Raw genomic sequence first — 19011 nt, forward strand, 5'->3', positions numbered from 1 at the left:
ATAATTAAATGTGGTGTTATCATTTATAAGAAGCCTACAATTTAAGTGATTCAATTTAGTTAATAGGCTTAAGGGTATATGTGTTATGGACCTAATGTGTAGATACTAGTTGTATAATTTCTATTTCTATGAGGGGCAGAAATAGATATTAAAACATATTGGTTAAATTGGTTTTCATTACCTTTCAGTTTTAAAACCAATAATGGTTAATTTATTGGTTTTCATTACCTTTCAGTTATAAACCAATAATGGTTAATTTATTGGTTTTCATTACCTTTTAGTTATGAAAACCAATTACAACCTTTAAAAGGTTATGGTCCCTATTCCTTCCTAAGGTGAAAGAAAAGATAAGAACACTGTTTTGTTTTTCTAAATCCTCTCAAGGAGAAACATAAGGCACCAAAGGGGAAATGTCACGCCCCACTTTTTATTACTCGAAGTCGTTACCAAATCCATTAACTTAATTCAATTTCAAGGATAACATGCGGAAATAAACTCATACATTCAATCTGTAGAAGTGATTAACATTCTCTCATTCGTATGCAAAGTAAATATTACATGAACATACTTAATAAATTGCCCTTGGGCTTACATCACTTAAGGTACAAGAAGAAGGGTATAACCCTTTCACAACAATGGCATTCCGCCAACATAACTGAGGCCCCGTGGCCAGTAATTAAGTAGATCCAAATCTTGCAGCCCAACCTGCTTAATACCTGAAAAGAATTCAACAACGTGGGATGAACATATAGTCCAGTAGGGAACTCAACATGATTCTCAACAATAACAGCTTACAGATAGCTATGATCATGAACACTCATTCTCATACTAGAATAGTAATGTGACAATTTATACAAAAATAACATAAGTAAGAACATTTCTTGAAAACAACCATTTCAATCAACGCCATAGGCGATTCATCTTTCCTTTTCTTTTCATTAATCCCCGTTCCCACTCTTTCATAACATTAATAATACCTTAGGAAATAATTTCACTAAGCCCACCACACTCTTCCATTTTTCAAATATACACAGATATGCTTTTCAAAGTATATGTTTCTTTAAAAAGTCCGTTCTCCTTCACACTTTCCAAAAGACAAATATGACGTTTTGGCTTTTTCCCGATACAATCAACTCTAGACAAGTACTGTTAAAAAAAAAAGAATAACAACTCACCAACGTGCATAAGATAAACCAATGAGGCAACTCGTCCCTCCAACACTATAACAAATACAATCCACAATGTTTCCAGATACACTGAAACAATAACAAAACAACACTGCACTACTAGCTATATGCGTAGTAAGCCAAAGATACACTTCTCACCACAATCTACCAGTTTACCAGGCGCTAGCTGGAAGGGTATGGTACCTTAGATTATCAGCGCGTCAGTTCTCCAGGCGCTAGCTGGAAGGGTATGATACCTCTGATTATAAGCGCTGAACACATAAGTGTGTGGAGTCCATCCCCTATCTTCTCACACACACTGGAGTACAACCCCTCTCTTCTCCCCAACCGGTATACAAATATAATGTAATTCAGCATTTCATTACATATGATGTTCAATCAACAATGGTGTATTACATACACGGCAATTCAACACAACCACGTCATCCTCCACCGATGACCAAGGACAAAACCTCTAGATGCAAATATATAGTACACCTATTAAAGACTCAATTACTATGAGACCACAAACCCGACAACAACATTAACATGGTAGTTCAAGATACAATTCCACACATGTGTGTGTTCAACACTCATGAAACAATAATCCAATTTTCATACGTATTTCAAAACACTTTTCCCATTTCACAAAACAAGTTCCACTTCCCTCTTTGTTTTAACAAAACCAACTCCGTCTCTTTAGTTGTCACAAAACCAAACCCATCCCTTTTGTTTTACAAAAACCGATTTCTACCAATAAGGAAGCCATAACCCACATTAGTATACTACATACATTTCAAACCCATTCCAAAGCCAAAGTTAACCCCTTAGGCATTAACACCTTCACCCACTCACATCAACAATAGAGAGTTACAATTTAGGTTCATTATTCTCCATTTTAATTTATCAATCAAAATATGATTTAGGCCTTTTTCCTTTATCAACTACAACATGCTAATTTACACTCCAATTAGCCCAAAACAACCCTCAATGATAACATAACCATTTTCATATACCCAACCCTAGGTTCCTTCTCATGATTTCAAACAAATCCAACATGGATATGATTTTTATGCAATACAAAATTACCACATGTCTATCTATAGACGAGGTATTGAAAAAGAACAAGGAGAATCCCTACCTCAAATGGAGAGCTCAAATAGAGAAGACGGCCCGAAATCAAAGTGCTCCAAATCCCAAATTTCTTGGATCACAACAAAGCCCTCGACGATCAACACACTTCTTACAAAGGCCCAAGGTGAGGAAAACACTCTAGCTAGATCAATCCTAAGAGAGAAGTTCGGTTTTAGAGTGAGGTGCTCTCCAATGGAGGTTTTGAAAAAGTAAGAGAGAGAAAGGAAATCAAAAAGTGATCAAAAAGGTGATTTCACGGACTGATATAAAAACAGGTCCGCTCAAGCGTACAACACCCCGCTCGAGTGTCAGACACAGGTTCACGCTCGAGCGTCCAAAGATCCGCTCGAGCGCCAGATGCACTCTCCCAGAGTTTTCTGCAGACGACCAAAATGCTGAGAGAAGGAAATTCACGCTCGAGCGTCCAAATTGCCGCTCGAGCGGAAAGGCAACAACAAATGCCCGCTCGAGCGTCAAATCTCCGCTCGAGCGGAGAGACCAAAACCTGGGCAAAAATTCAAAGCTCCAAAACACAACCAACTTATTCGCAACTTGCGCAACACAGCCCAAAACTCTAACACAAAGAGTAAGGGATAGAAATGAGGATAAGACCACAACGAATCTACGGAACCGAGTCCAGTTTACAGTTAAACAACAACAGGGAATACCGGGATCGCTATAGGAAAGGATTAGAAGGCAATAATATAGTCAATATCAAAGGTTTTATTGACAATCAGACGCTTCCGTTTAACCGTTCATCGATGGATTCAGGTATGTCGTTTTTTGTCTTGATTTCTTGATAATACACATGGTAAATGATCCAAAGTGTAAGGTTTATGTTCTGAAATTTATGTTTACAAGTGGTATCAGAGCGGTTATATCATGTGTATTATCAGAATAGATATGCTTTTATTCATCCTATTTAGTTTCTTGGAATCAGATTCTGTTTTTTGTATTTCTGTTTTTCCCTCTGCTGCAAATTCTGTTTTGTTTTCTGGAAATGGAACATAATTCGGATGGGCGGTTCATTTTTCAAATGGTGAACATCATGTATTTATATATATATATATATATATATGTATATAATTGGGATTGCTGCAGATTATATAACATATACGAGGTAACAAATTTAGAAATCTTTAAATTTAATGTAATTTCATACAACGTCTACGGAAATTTAATTTTCTAATGTTCTAAATATAAGTCAATTCAAACAAGATGTCACAAAAGTGATCTCTCTTATCTAAATTGTTTTATATGGAATGTTTTGAAATTCATGTCTGTGTATCTCATGCGGGTATTTATCGGTCCAAAGACATGATTAAGACTTAGCAGAATTACACACACATTTTGTGGTGATAAACATGTGCCAATTGTCAAGGAAACCTAATGTGAATAATAAATCCATCAAAAGATAAATTTGTTATTTGGCATAACTTATTGTCAATGTTTGATCATTACAACAAGAATACCACTTACAGTTAATATCACTACCCAAAGGTTTGGTATTAATGTTGTGCTAGGTATTTTGAGATGTTGTCATTAAATTAATTTATTTAGAGATTATCTGTTTGGTAACTTAATGTGAGTATAATTGTTTATTCCTTTTATTTTCTTTTCGATTTAGCTTTAATGTCGACTACTTCAATCTCTGCCAACATGAACAATGTTCCAATGTTAAATGGAACAAACTTTAAGGACTGGAAAGAGAACATATTGATTGTTCTCGGCTGCATGGACATAGACTTGGCATTAAGGATGCCAAAACCGAATGCTCTCACTACACAAAGTACTCCTGAGGAAACTGTGTACTTTGAAAAGTGGGATCGTTCTAACAGGCTAAGTCTTATAATCATGAAGCGTGGGATTCCAGAAGTTTTTCGGGGTGCAATAACAGAGGATGTTACCGTTGCCGGTGAATTTCTTTTAGAAATTCAAAAGCGTTTTGCTAAAAACGATAAGGCTGAAACAAGCACGCTTTTAGCAAGCTTGATTTCAATAAAGTATAAAGGCATGGGTAATGTTCGCGAGTACATCATGGAAATGTCTCGTCTTGCTTCAAAACTTAAGGCACTAAAGCTCGACCTATCTGATGATTTGCTCGTGCATTTAGTTCTCATCTCTCTTCCCGCACAATTTAACCAATTTAAGGTCAGTTATAACTGCCAGAAGGAGAAATGGACTCTCAATGAGCTCATTTCATTTTGTGTGCAAGAGGAAGAGAGATTGAAGCAAGAAAGGACTGAAAGTGCTCATCTAGCAAGCACCTCCAAGCATACGGGCAAAAGAACGCATAAGGGAAAGGAAGTTGCTATTCCTCAGGGTCCGGAACCAAAGAAACAGAAAACGCAGGATGGTTGTTTCTTTTGTGGCAAGCCCGGACACAGAAAGAAGGATTGTGCCAAATACGTCGCCTGGCGTATAAAGAAAGGTCCATTTCATGTTTTGGTCTGTTCTGAAATAAATTTAGCTTCAGTACCAAGAAACACTTGGTGGGTAGATTCTGGTGCTACTACTCACATATGTGTTTCTATGCAGGGTTGCCTGAACTACCGAAAGCCAACTGATGCTGAAAGATACATCTTTGTGGGTGATGGCAAGTCAATAGAAGTGCAGGCAATAGCGCACTTTAGATTATTACTGAAAACTGGTTATTATTTGGATTTATTAGACACTTTTGTTGTACCGTCCTTTAGACGAAATTTAATTTCTGTTTCTGTATTGGACAAATTGGGATATTATTGTTCTTTTGGAAATATGAAGTTTAGTATGTCTATTAATTCCAATGTTATTGGTACCGGTTTACTTAATGTGTTTGATAATCTATATTTGCTCGAAACTATTGCATCTTATAATGCAACATTGCACGTGGAATCACGAGGTACAAAGCGTAAATTAACTAAGGAAAATTCAGCCTCATTATGGCACAAACGCCTAGGTCACATCTCTAAATCTAGAGTTGAGCGCCTTGTGTCTGATGGAATTTTGGACTCTCTTGATTTTTCAGATTTTGATGTCTGTGTTGAGTGTATCAAGGGAAAACAAACCAAAATAAATAAATATGGTGCCCATAGGACTACAGATGTCTTAGAACTAATTCATACGGACATTTGTGGCCCATTCCCTATGGTGTCTTGGAATGGTCAACAATATTTTATCACATTCATAGATGATTATTCCAGATATGGGTATCTATTTCTTATCTATGAGAAATCACAGTCTTTGGACGTATTCAAAAGATTTAAGGCCGAAGTTGAGTTACAACTCAACAAACGGATTAAAAGTGTCAGGTCTGACCGTGGTGGTGAATACTATGGCAGATATGATGGATCAGGTGAACAACGTCCAGGACCGTTTGCAAAATACCTGGAGGAATGTGGAATCGTCCCACAATACACCATGCCAGGATCACCTAGCATGAATGGTGTATCTGAGAGACGAAACTGGACTCTTAAGGATATGGTAAGAAGTATGATCAGTCATTCTACTTTACTAGAGTCCCTCTGGGGTGAGGCTCTAAAGACAGCAACTTATATCTTAAATCGGGTGCCAACTAAAGCAGCTGCAAAAACACCTTATGAGCTTTGGGTTGGGCGAAAGCTTAGTCTAAAACATTTGCATGTGTGGGGGTGTCTTGCTGAGGCGAGGCCTTATAAACCTCATGAACGAAAATTGGATTCTAAAACCATTAGCAGCTACTTTATTGGCTATGCCGAACGATCACGGGGTTACAAGTTTTATGATCCCACAAATAGGTCAATATTTGAGACGGGAATTGCAACATTTTTTGAGGATGTTGAGTTTGGGGGGAGAAATCCAGTTAGAGACATTGTCTTTGAGGAGGAAGCAGGAGTAATCCCAACGTAACTCTGTGCCCATTTTATAATAAAGAAACACATAATTATTTTGTCTAAAATATTAGAAAAAAATAAATAAAAGTAATAATATAACATTATGAGTGGTGATTCATCCCATTAATTTTTGGACCACTAATAGCTCTAATGAGCTTAAAAAAAAAAAAAAAAAAAAAAAACACTCAAGCCAAAACATCACATCACTTTGGTGGGGACCACTGTGCCACATCATTAATAATGCTCTAGAACTCCCAATTTAATGCTCTAAAACATTATTCTACCGCTATACAATTAAAACAACATACTACTAATATATAGGCGTCGTGACGTACTAGATAATTGGTTATTTTACACATGGCAGGAAGCTACATGGGCCTGATTAAGCCTAAAATTTTAAGCTAAGTCCAAAAATCAAAATGAGTGTAGGTCGAGGCTTGCCCTCTGTGTGATCTTGGGCTGCGGCCCTACAATGGTGGGCCTTTTCAGCTTTTTTTTTTACCTTGTTTTTTTCTTTTTCTTTTGTTTTTTTTGGAATTCAATCAATCTTACTTTTGCACTATGATTTGAGCCCATACTAATGGGATGGGCTTTCCCTACACCCTGCTAACAATGGACCTTTGTGTTATTGTGTCTAATCTTAGGGCCCATTCTGGCTTGAGCTACACTCATACTTGAATTGCATGTTTTTTCTGGGCTGAATACTATGGACTTGGGCCCCTTTACTAAACAATGGTGAAGTACTATCGGCAAATGTTAGTTGTTAATTGTTAGATTAACACTTATAGAAGAAAATTTCATACTTAAGTTGACATGAATACATTTGTCGCATAATTTTTATATGCAAAAGAGCTCACAAGAACTACATAATTCTATATGTATTTTACTTCTCTATCAGTTATAAAAAGTTGTCAATGGTAAATATAATAGTAGGCCACATAGTGATTCGTATTGCTTGCCCACTACACAAATTATTCCTCTCTTCTGTCTCCTCTACTTTCTCTATTCGCCGTGTAATTGTTTTACATTGTGTTTGATTAGAGAATTTGGAAAGAAATTTGAAAAGAGAAAGAAAAAAGTTAGACGGAATATAAAAAAAATATATTGACATTTCACCTACTTTCACATACTTTTTCTATTTACCTTTCTAAATCTCTTCTTAACTTTTCCAACCAAATATAATATTACTGTATGTTCTTTTCACCGTACATTTTTCTTCTCTAATCACTGTTGAAATAAAAGCATCAAAGCAAAGGCGTTGTTTGGTATACTTTTTTTTTGACTGGTAATGTTTCTATTCCATGACCTTTTTTATTTGCTTGAAATTGCTTCTACCACTTTGAGCATTGTTGCTCTTCCATATCCGTTTCATATGTATATGGATCTACCAACCATTTGTAATATATGCAATGGCTCTTCTAAATATTTAATTTTTTTTTTAAATTGAGTCCTGAGACTGTGAATCCCCTGAACTATTTGGTTGGATTAGATATGTATCCCGTGTTTGTTTTTTTATCAGATTAGATGTCTGGAAAGGATTATTTTTAGTCAATCCAACGTTTGGTTGGATGGATTGGATAAGATAAATGAACAAAAGACTATTTTTCAATTATTTACTAAGTAATAGCAATATTAAACATATCTTTAATATTTTAATTATTTTTAGCTAGATTAAATAAAAATTTATTTTGTTTTATTTTTTTACAATTAAATAAATTTATTTTTAAAAAATTAAATAAATAAAATATCAATAAAAATATATGTTATTTTTTATTAAAATTTTAAATAAATTTATTTTAAAAAATAATAATAATTAAATAATGAAATTAAATAAAACATCTATTAAAATTTAAATAATGAAATTAAATAAAATATAAACAAAATTTTAAAATAAAACATCAATAAAATATTTATAAAAATTATTTTAAAATATTAAATAAATAAAACATCAATAAAATATCTATAAAAATTATTTAAAAAGATTAAATAAATAAAACATCAATAAAAAGTTAAATAAAATAATTTTATTTTTAAATTGAGACATCTAAATTTTATTAAAATTTACTAAATATAATACATGATTAAATTGTAGATGGTTAAAATGGTCATTTCACCACCTAATCTTAACAGTAAATAATCCTATGAAAATTGTCCCACACCCCCCCCTTGGACAGTATAATCCCATATATGGGAGATAAGGAGTCCGGTCGGACTCTATGTTCGACAGATTTAAAAAAAAAATAAATGTCAAATTATCCACTTCCAATGAATTACAATCCAAATAGTAAATACTCCTCTCCTTATCCCCAAATCAAATGCACCCTTAAAGTTTGGAAAATTCTATTTCCACACCACATTGTCTTCATGCACATCTTTTCTTACTCCACTCACTTAATAATTTGATTTTTAGGTATTTATCTCAATCCACACACTCCATATTCCAAATATACCAATTTAATAAAAAATGTGTGCACACCCTTATCTTCTTCATCTTCTAAACTCTAACCCTAACCAACAACTATCTCGCCAGTAATAATTTACTAAATTTAGTTACATGTTTCTTTTTACTTACCTTAAGCATGCCAATAGATCACTAAAGAAAAGTTATATCTACACTATTTTATCGAGAAACAAAGTGCTTTTCCTTCTTCTGAACTAACAAATGCCCATGTGATTTCTTCACATAGCCAACGGTTAATACCACATCCCATGCTCCCTTTTTATGCTTATCAATTACCAATCCTTCCATGTGATAATCCAAAACAGTGTTTGGCAGACGATATATAGAATTACAAAGACATATTACGTAAAGTATAAAATAGATCTCATAATATTTTCTTAGACTTCTACAATGTTTCACAAATAATTGGTTCTACAACTCCAACCACGCTTATATTCTTTATTTTTAATTGTTGTCGATGGTTACTAGTAGTAGGTAGTGACTAGGGTTTTAATTGAGGGTTAGGGTTTGATTGAAGGAGAAAGGAGTATTTTGGTAGTTTCATTTTAGGACAAAAATGTAATAATTTTTTTTTTTATTAGTGTGTTGATAGAGAATAAATGGTGTGTGGAAATAGAATTTCCTTTAAAGTTTGCTTACAATATGGATTGTCCTTGTGATTTTAGAAATTACATATATCTCCTAGTCAATTTTTTTAATTTAGCAGAATTAACAAGAAAAATAAAATTTTAACTAATCTCCTATATAACAATAAAATTATCTGAATTGTTAATTAAAATATATTTTTGATATTATTAAAAAATATTAATGGATTTAATAGTTTATTAAAAAAAATTATTTATTATATAATTAGAATATAATTTACAAAATTAAAAGAGACAATTTATGTTTAGAAAATGAGTGAGACCATCTTTGTTAGACACCTTACCACTTTCAAAATAATCCAAACCACTTATGATGTATAAAGCCACTCATCTCTGTATAGAGTCCACACCATAAATAGTGTGAATCATTTTAAGTATTGTAATGTCTCGAAGAAGTCTCTATCATTGTTATTTATATTTTAATCAACGTCTGCGTCTCAACAACCCTCAGGCCATTGTAACTAACCTAAACGTGGCAGATTCAAAAATTAAAATACTAAAGTATTAGATTATCCCTGATCTTCGCCGTTAATTTGAGGATACGAGTGCGACCACTGGATCACCATGGTCTTCGCCGTACCTGATTAACCTAAAGTGGGACCCGAAACGAAAGGTATGCAGTTTTTCCCTCGCTGAGGAAAAGAGAGAAAGCAGAGCATCCCCCTATATGTACATACAGATTATCAACCATATATATCTCTACTCTCTCTCTCTCTCTCTCTCTCTCTCTCTCTCTCTCTCTGTTTTCAAATCTCTGCTTTTACACAGGTACGCATCGATTGATTACAGATTTAGATCTATGTCCATTCGTTCGATTCAGATCTAAATAATGAATCTTCTTCATTGGCTTTTTTCTTTTTCCGGCATCGTAATGGAGGATTGATTGATTGGTGATTGTTTGTTTTAGATCTAGTTATGTGATCATAGATACTTCGGCTGATCTTCATTGCTTGTTTTTCATTTCTTCGTTTGAAATTAGTTAAATTACATATCTTTATTAGTTTAGGGATGATTAACATTTCATTCTCTGTCTAATCATATACACATGCATGTAAAGATTTTAGCTTGGCATTTTGAACTTTTGTGTGATGGCGTCTCTTGATTCTTTATTTGATTTTATTTTATTGATAATTATTGAGACTATAAATAATTGTAGATGAAACATATATATATATATATATATAATGAAAAAAAGAAAAATTTGCAGGGATTATTGATCATATATGATAGAGGGGAGGGGATTAAGAGTATGGTGAGATTGGGTGATGAGATTATTAGTGTAGCGGTGGTATTAGGTTAGAGATGTAGGATAGAGAGTGCTTGTTTGTATTCCACCGGATTAGTAATACTACAGATATAGATAGTATTAATATATAAAATTAATATTTTTTAATTTTTAGTATTTTTTTAATATTATAATTATTTTTTTGTTCTAAAAATATATTTTTCAAAATTCACTAATCTCGTTGCTTAATTTCTATTCCGAACTTTCTCACGGCTTTGTTAGTCCTACCCTTAGTTACAGGAATCGTGCAACTAGGTGGCGATTCACAATAAGAATCGCGATTCTGCGATTCCTAGAAAGAAACGTGTAAGAATCGCGTTTCTATGGAGAGAGAAACGCGATTTAGTTCAAGATGGGATTGTAAAGGGGGGAGAGAGAGAGAGAGAGAGAGAGAGAGAAACCCTAACCTTCGACGTCGACATGAGAGGAGAAAGGGCTTCGATCATTTTCTTCACTCTCGTGATCGTCTTCGTCACTCTCTCGATCGTCTTCGTCACTCTCTCTCTCTCTCTCTTCGTCTTCGCTTCTCTCCCTCTTCATCTCTGTTCGTTGTTCTCTTCACTCTCTCTTTGTCTAGATCATATATAATATATAATATATATAATTTATCATATATAATATATATAATAAATATAATTTATCATATATTATATATGTAATAAAAAAATATTTAACTATTATTTCTTAAAATATCATATATAATAATAATTTTTATAAATTATTATTTCTTAACTTTTTAACATATAATAAATAAAATAAATCATCCAATTATTTAAAAGAAATCTAATTATACCATATATAATAAAAAAAATTATAAAATAAAATATCTAATTTTTCTTTTTATTTATTTTAACATAATTTATTATTCCTTATTTATTATAATTTTTTATTTATAATATATATCAATTAAAAATAAAAAAATAAATTAACAATAATCTAAGAAGCACGGACACGGACACGCGACATGACACGGACACGACACGACACGGACACGCAAAAACGCAAATTTTCAAAAAATAGGGGACACGACACGCCGGGAACACGTTCAATATATATAATTAATTTTATTTATTATATGTCATAAAATTATTAAAAAAAATCAAATAAAGGTAATAAAATATACAAAATAACACTATTAAAATTATAAAAAATAAACATTTAATTGATTTAACATCATATATATCGTTCGCAATTAACATAAAATAGCATTCCATCAATACATAACATGTCATTCGAAGCTACCAACCATCATTTGTTACAAAATGCATGAAAATCAAACCACAAAATATAAAATTATCCAATGTACCAACAACTATTACAAAATCCATAAATATCAACCTAAGTAGAGGAAACTATTACAACATCTTCACCACCGCCTCCATCTTCTCCTTCATCTGTAAATAGGACCGCCTCCATAGCCGGTTCATCAAGTGAGAGGTTAGCTATCCCAAGCATTCCAATATCATCAAGTGAGTCAAAGTTATCTCCAGCAATATCCCACATTTTTGTCTCTCCTTGCAAGTATTGGGAGCTCCTCCTTGATAAAAGACGAAGATTGCTATGAATGAACACCAAATCCTCCGCACGTTGAGGGACCATCTTGTTCCTTCTCACTGAGTGAATAAAGGAGTAAGTACTCCAATTTCTCTCACAACAAGATGAAGAGGCAGGTTGCACAAGCAATCTCAAAGCTAGTTTTTGAAGAGATGGTGCATATGCACCATATGCACACCACCAAGTATAAGGATCCATGTGCCACCTATTATGAATGGAATCATACTCTGAGAATGCTTCAACATAACCCGAAAATTTTCCAAACTCAGTTATCACCTTGGTTCGCTCCGTGATATCTTCAAAATACCTCTTAAAACACTTGTTCCTCTCACGTGTCACCTCTTCATCCCTATGTGGAGGAACTCTATTTTGATCCTCATGGAGCCACTCATCACTATAATACCTACAATCCAAAATAGGAAAAATAATTATTTCAAGAAAGACTAGATAAGTCCATTAAAATGAAATATGTAAAACAAATTTAAATGTGGTACTTACTTTGGATTCAATGAATGTGCCATACAATGGAGAGGAGTATTGTTTTTATTCCAACAATCCACGAGAATTTGATGCACCACATTGTAAAATGTAGATTCCTCATCTATTCTTTTCCCTTCATGCCTATAAATTGACATCTTCACTTTCTCTATCATTGAGTCCCACATATCATATACTAAGTGAAGGCAAGGTTTGTCCGTATCACAAGCCCTAAGCATGTCATATATAGGACCCGTGAAGGAAAGAATATAATCAATGTAATCCCACCACACATCATCCAAAATCTTTTCTTTCACAAATTTTGCCTTCCCAACATCATCCTCTCTATAGCAATTCCACTTGTCACTAATTACCATTGCTTGAAGATCACGTTTTATAAGCTTTAACCTCTTGAGCATAACAATTGTGGAGGCAAATCGTGTTTCGGCAACCGAAAGCAACTTCAATGACACAAATTCATTATACATAGCCAATCGCATTGAGCGATTAGAGATAAAATTCTTAATCATCAAACCATCTCTGGCAATATCAGTTATCCAACTACATTCTTCATATGTGACTTCATTCCTCTCAATATTCTCTGCGGCACAAATATTTTTCAAAGCTAGATTTAATGTGTGCACCACACAAGGAGTCCATAGAATATGAGGGAATTGAGCTTCAATGAGTTGTCCGGCTGCCTTACAATTAGGAGCATTATCCGTGATGACTTGAACCACATTACTTGGCCCAACCTCATTAATCACTTCTTTCATCAAATTTGCAATGAAATATTTGTCTTTAGTTTCTCCAGTACAATCAACTGCTTTAATGAACATAGGCCCACTTTCACTCACTGCCATAAAATTAATCAAAGGCCTCCTTTGAGAATCACTCCAACCATCACTAACAATGCTCACCCCTTTTTCCTTCCATGTGCCCCTAATTGGTTGCAATAATTTATCAATGTTTGCCCTCTCTTTTTGAAGTTATGTGGTTCGTAACAAATTATAACCGGGAGGCAAATATCCAGGAATATTATGATTTGCAGCAAATATGTAAGAGCTAACATAGTAAGGATTTCTTGCAAGATTAAAAGGTACCCCCCCGAGTAGAACATCCTAGCAATTTCAAAATGCAATTGCTCTCTATCCTTCAAGTTGAATGCTTTCTCAATAGCACTTCCACTCCCACTCCCAGGCGCACTCCCACTCCCACTCCCACTCTCACATGTTCTCCTCTTCTTTGATTCATAAGCATAACTACTACCCACTGATACAGTGGAAGGAGGCAATGGTACATTTTTGGGAAGAGCATTTTTAATTCTCAGCTTAGCAGCATCATTCTCATTTTGTAGTTGTGAAAGTTTTTGACTTGTCACTTTCTTACAAGCACCAATTCCCTTTCCTGCCTGGGAGTTTTAACAAGTGTGCCCTTACTCTTGTATATGAACCTTTGAAAGTATTATTACAAAATTTACATTGTAATTGGCAATTTCCTCCTCCTTCCCCAGGTTTTGCTAATTTAGTTATATACTTCCACAATGGTTTATTCTCATCAAAATCATCATCAGGTATATCATTAGAACTACCACCTGTAGCCATTGTTTCAGAATTAATAATTGGTCCCTATAATAAAATTAATAAACATACATTATTAAAATTATATCCTCAAATAATAGAAAAGAAAAAATAAAATCAGAATATAAAAAAAATAAAAGAAAAGAAAAAATAAAATAAAACAAAATCAGAATCAGAATTAAAGAAAAAGAAAAGAAAAAATTAAATTAATAAAAGAAAAAAAATAAAAGAAAAAAATAAAATAAAAATCAGAATCAAAATCAAAATAAAAGGAAAAAAATGAAATAAAAGAAAGAAAGAATAGGCTGAGAGAGAGAGAGAGAGAGAGAGAGAGAGAGCTATCGAAGAGAGAAATAAAAGAAAGAAGAGGCTGAGATAGAGAGAGAGGAGCTATCGAAGAGAGAGGGAGCGATCGAAGAAGATCGAAGAGTCGTACCTTCCTTAACGAAGCAGCAAATCGACTGAAGATCGCACGAAGAAGATCGCCGACTGACGACAGACGACCGACGAGGAGCAACGATCGACGAGAGACGACGTACGACGAAGTCAGGTCCTCTCTCTTTCTCTCTTTCTCAGCTGTTTATCTTCTATTCCATAGTCGATTCGAAGAGATTAGGGCGAATAGAGATTAGGGCAAATTTGATATGTTTTTGGTTATTTTCAAATTGACCCCAAAAAATTTTAGTAAACTGTGAAATTGCCCCAGCGCGTGTCCCAAACGTGTCCAAAATGTGTCCAGATGTAAAAAAATTAAAAAAAAATGGGACACTCTCCCATGCGTGTCGGACACGTGTCCACCGCGTGTCCGACGCGTGTCCGTGTCAGACATGTGTCTGACACTGGTACGGAGCCCTCGGAGAGGTGTCCGTGCTTCATGGACAATAATACATTATTTAAAAAATATAATAAATAAATAAATAATTAATGTATATTAAAATAAAAATATTTATAAAAAAACTTCTAATGTGCATTAAAATATATATATATATATTACCGCTTCCCGAGACGCTCCCAACCTAAGAAACTTTTATCGGCTCACGATTCCCCGCTCTCGCTTCCATCCCCGCTCCCGCTTCGTGCAACTAAGGTCCTACCACATGGGAGGATTACTAATCAAATGAATAGTTGATTTCCTTACTCATATCACCAACCAAAAACTCTTTAAGTGAGTTCTACGGACTGTTAGTCCAATCCCCCTTTCCAAAGAGCCAAACAAACATGGCCAAGTGATCTTCTGATATGGTTTGGTGGTGCCCACAAGGTTGTGATTGGCGGAGGGGTAGGGTGCCATGATTTTGTATTGAGGCATAGAGAACCATTTGGAGACATGTCAATTAGCGATTAGCTGGTGGCAAAAACATGTGTTACCTTGAAATACCTAATAATTTTTCCATCTTGGGGCTCGCATACCCTATGAGAGTAGTGCATAATCCCATTCCATAGAGATGAGTGTGATTGTAGTATAGTTGTTTATTTGGACTCTTTTTGATTCTAAAAAATGTGGGGAAAGGACAGATAACGTTTTTCTTATATTTACATCTTAAATTTGTTGACGGAAACAATAGAAGAGGCTAATGAAATTTCTCAATTTATTTATCTATTGGTAATATTATGGGAAGCATCATATTTTTAACTTTCCTACAATCACACCCATCTGCAATAAAAAATTCTCCCCTGAATTTTCCTCTTGTTTCCTTTTCCTCCATGTTAACCGTAGAAGAAAAGTGGGTTTCATTTGCATCATCTTCTTCTTTCCCCCTGCAAATTTTATTAGAAGTTTTTGCTTTTCTTTTTTATTTTAAAATCTGAATGGTGCAATATGTTTCATTGCGTAAGTTCCCTTTGAGTAGGTGTTTGTTTTCTGAGCATTCAAAACAATAAAATGTCTAGTCCTAGTCCTAGATGATCTAATGTTTCATGAAAAACAATTTTCAAAGAAATATAGACACTGTTAGGAAGATGTTGGACACTAACACTCATTGGGCACTATTGATATTTGTCACACGCAAATCCAGATGTGCCTTATTATTATTTTTTAATTTTGTTTCAAATCGGACATGCTTTTGGGTGCTTGTCGGGGACACATTTGTCCGTCTCTTATGTGACATCGCAAAAAAATATATTGGGAGTCTATGATTAAAATCAAAACAGTGTGGGTGTAATAACTATTAGTCTCATAAGCTTTTTAACTTTGACAATTTTTTTATTTTATTTTTTTTGGATAGAAGTGGAACTTGGATAGAAACAAAATTAGGAGCCATGTTATATGGACTCTTCTATTTCCCCATAGAACCCGTGTTCACCGGATATGACATGGCTAAAGGTGTGGGATATGTGTCCGACACTCGTACCCAATTTAGACATATGGATCCTTTAATTTGTTACAATATATATGAAAAGAAGAAACTCACATTTGCTAACAAAGCAAGATTTTTAGCCTCTCCCATTAATTAGATATAGAACATATTTCTGAATCCTATCCAATTTCAAATTTATTTCTATATAACTTACGACATTTCATCTGAGAAAATTATATAATATGCAATATGTATGTGTATATGACGTGTCTCCATACCTATATCCAATTTTAGATACGTATCTCAAGATCCAAAGATTTAAATTTATGAAGATCTGATACTTGAATACACACTCACACTACATACTCATATCGAGCCATGTAACATAGATTAGGAGTACAAAACTCTCGGTATACAACCCCTCTAGCAACTTCAAGAAATTTAAAACCTAAAATTTTGACTTTTTTTGTTAATAGATATAAGAATTTTTTGTTCACACTTCTTTTTCAATATATAGAATGTGAAAAATGATTTCTTACTATTTTGATATGATATATTTATAAAGTAAAAATGAAGTAATATTATTTTCTTGTATATATAAAAATATTATATTTATTTGTCATTGTGTTGTTGCTGTCTCGTGTCTTGATTTTCTTAGAAAATTGTCATGTTGACATGTCAAATGTTGTATCCCATGTCCATATTCGTGCTTCTTAGAGATTTATTTTCTATAATAATTTTTTGTGTTGACTAAAGCTTTGGGGATTTGGACTAATGGATCATTGTATCTAGGACTGGTTTGTTCAATAAGAGTCTTTTTCACCAGTAAGCTGATGAAATAATTTTCACTATGCTATTCTTTTTGCATTCTGTATGTATGTTATTTAAGCATGTCATGTGGGATCCATTCTTCATCAATATTTAGTGATTCCATGTTTAATTACAAAGAACTAACACCAGTTAATTATCTTCATCAGTCTAGATATGGATAGTTTCCTCTTCACCTCGGAATCTGTCAATGAAGGCCACCCTGACAAGCTCTGTGATCAAGTATCCGATGCCATCTTGGATGCTTGCCTTGAACAAGATCCGGAAAGCAAAGTTGCTTGTGAAACCTGCACAAAAACTAACATGGTGATGGTCTTTGGTGAGATCACAACTAAGGCTAAAGTAAATTATGAGAAGATAGTTCGCGATACTTGCAGAGGTATTGGTTTTACCTCTCCTGATGTTGGCCTCGATGCTGATCACTGCAAGGTCCTCGTCAACATTGAACAACAGAGCCCCGACATTGCACAGGGTGTTCATGGTCACCTAACCAAGAAGCCCGAGGAAATTGGAGCCGGTGACCAAGGCCACATGTTTGGCTATGCCACTGATGAAACACCTGAACTCATGCCTCTGACTCATGTCCTTGCAACCAAGCTCGGTGCCAAGCTCACAGAGGTGAGGAAGAACAAGACGTGCCCTTGGCTAAGGCCAGATGGTAAGACCCAAGTGACTGTTGAGTACCGGAATGATGGTGGAGCCATGGTCCCCATTAGAGTTCATACTGTTCTCATCTCAACCCAACATGATGAGACCGTCACAAATGACCAAATTGCGAAAGATTTGAAAGAGCACGTAATCAAACCCGTCATCCCTGCCCAGTATCTGGATGATAAGACCATCTTCCACCTCAACCCATCAGGTCGATTTGTCATTGGTGGGCCACATGGAGATGCGGGACTCACCGGCCGGAAGATTATTATCGATACCTATGGTGGTTGGGGTGCTCACGGTGGAGGGGCTTTCTCTGGGAAAGATCCCACAAAGGTGGACCGCAGTGGTGCATATATTGTTAGGCAGGCTGCGAAAAGTGTGGTGGCTTCGGGACTTGCCCGCCGCTGCATTGTGCAGGTTTCGTACGCCATTGGTGTGCCAGAACCGCTGTCTGTGTTTGTTGATACGTACAAGACGGGGAAGATTCCGGAAAAGGATATACTGGCTCTGATCAAGGAAAATTTTGATTTCAGGCCAGGAATGATTGCAATCAATCTTGACCTAAAGAGAGGAGACAATTTCAGGTACCAGAAGACTGCTGCTTATGGACATTTCGGACGTGATGAATCGGATTTTACTTGGGAGACTGTCAAGATCCTTAAGCCCAAAGCTTGAGTTGGCAAATTATATTAGCAGCAAATATTTGTTTCCTCTGCAAATGGGCTTCCTGTTGCCATCATTTTGGTTGGGAAGAATAAATAAGTTTCATTCTATACGTTTACTATTAAATTTCACTCTTTCAAAGGCTTCACTGCAGTGCGGATTTCGTGTTCGTATTGTAGATTTAGGAGCCTAAAGTGTTTTATTGCAATTTTTTTTTCTTTTTTTTCCTGTGTTTGCAAAATAGTTGTTTCCAGCAGCTCACTTGTTTGATTGCTGTGATTTTAAGTTCCCGTTAATATATAAACAGTTTTCAACGAGGAAGATGTGATAATGTTGATGAGTATTTCAATTAACTGAATTGCTTTTTATTTCTCATCGATTGCATCCAAATTGCTAAACTTTTAGACTAGTAGCTTG

The 19011-nt window shown here is 34.7% G+C and overlaps 3 protein-coding genes across 6 annotated transcripts; 2 read left to right on the top strand and 1 right to left on the bottom strand.

The window, feature by feature from the left end:
• Positions 1–3769: 3769 nt before the first annotated feature.
• LOC145820940 (uncharacterized) lies at positions 3770–5086 on the top strand. Its single transcript, XM_082917607.1, has 2 exons — positions 3770–4731; positions 4839–5086. Exons 1-2 carry the CDS (start codon positions 3933–3935, stop codon positions 4865–4867), a joined length of 828 nt encoding a protein of 275 aa, XP_082773733.1. The 5' UTR covers positions 3770–3932; the 3' UTR covers positions 4868–5086.
• A 4524-nt stretch (positions 5087–9610) lies between these two features.
• On the top strand, positions 9611–18908 carry LOC114289492 (S-adenosylmethionine synthase 2). Of its 4 annotated transcripts, none has more exons than XM_028233238.2 (2): positions 9611–10024; positions 17427–18908. In XM_028233238.2, exons 1-2 carry the CDS (start codon positions 9924–9926, stop codon positions 18604–18606), a joined length of 1281 nt encoding a protein of 426 aa, XP_028089039.2. In that variant the 5' UTR covers positions 9611–9923; the 3' UTR covers positions 18607–18908. The 4 variants fall into 4 exon arrangements, with proteins under 4 accessions (XP_028089039.2, XP_028089040.1, XP_082775526.1 ...); XM_028233239.2 differs by having other exon boundaries at positions 9643–9869; XM_082919400.1 differs by having other exon boundaries at positions 9878–10024; positions 17432–18908.
• LOC145788724 (uncharacterized) lies at positions 11683–15910 on the bottom strand. The gene is made up of 2 exons (XM_082919399.1): positions 12594–15910; positions 11683–12498 (listed from the first exon to the last, which is right to left on the bottom strand). Exons 1-2 carry the CDS (start codon positions 13433–13435, stop codon positions 11880–11882), a joined length of 1461 nt encoding a protein of 486 aa, XP_082775525.1. The 5' UTR covers positions 13436–15910; the 3' UTR covers positions 11683–11879.
• Positions 18909–19011: the final 103 nt, after the last annotated feature.

The sequence above is a fragment of the Camellia sinensis genome, chromosome 3 (genome assembly GCF_055761805.1).
Source record: "Camellia sinensis isolate YWXY chromosome 3, ASM5576180v1, whole genome shotgun sequence".
Lineage (NCBI taxonomy): Eukaryota > Viridiplantae > Streptophyta > Magnoliopsida > Ericales > Theaceae > Camellia > Camellia sinensis.

What these genes read in the sequence shown, in the direction of transcription:
- LOC145820940 (XM_082917607.1), top strand. Translation starts at nt 3,933, where the DNA reads ATGTCGACTACTTCAATCTCTGCCAACATGAACAATGTTCCAATGTTA. An exon ending in CGCCTGGCGTATAAAGAAAG is followed by an intron (nt 4,732 to 4,838) that starts GTCCATTTCATG and finishes GTTTCTATGCAG; the next exon opens with GGTTGCCTGAACTACCGAAA.
- LOC114289492 (XM_028233238.2), top strand. Translation starts at nt 9,924, where the DNA reads ATGTACATACAGATTATCAACCATATATATCTCTACTCTCTCTCTCTC. An exon ending in AAATCTCTGCTTTTACACAG is followed by an intron (nt 10,025 to 17,426) that starts GTACGCATCGAT and finishes TATCTTCATCAG; the next exon opens with TCTAGATATGGATAGTTTCC.
- LOC145788724 (XM_082919399.1), bottom strand. Translation starts at nt 13,435, where the DNA reads ATGGCAGTGAGTGAAAGTGGGCCTATGTTCATTAAAGCAGTTGATTGT. An exon ending in GCACATTCATTGAATCCAAA is followed by an intron (nt 12,499 to 12,593) that starts GTAAGTACCACA and finishes TTTGGATTGTAG; the next exon opens with GTATTATAGTGATGAGTGGC.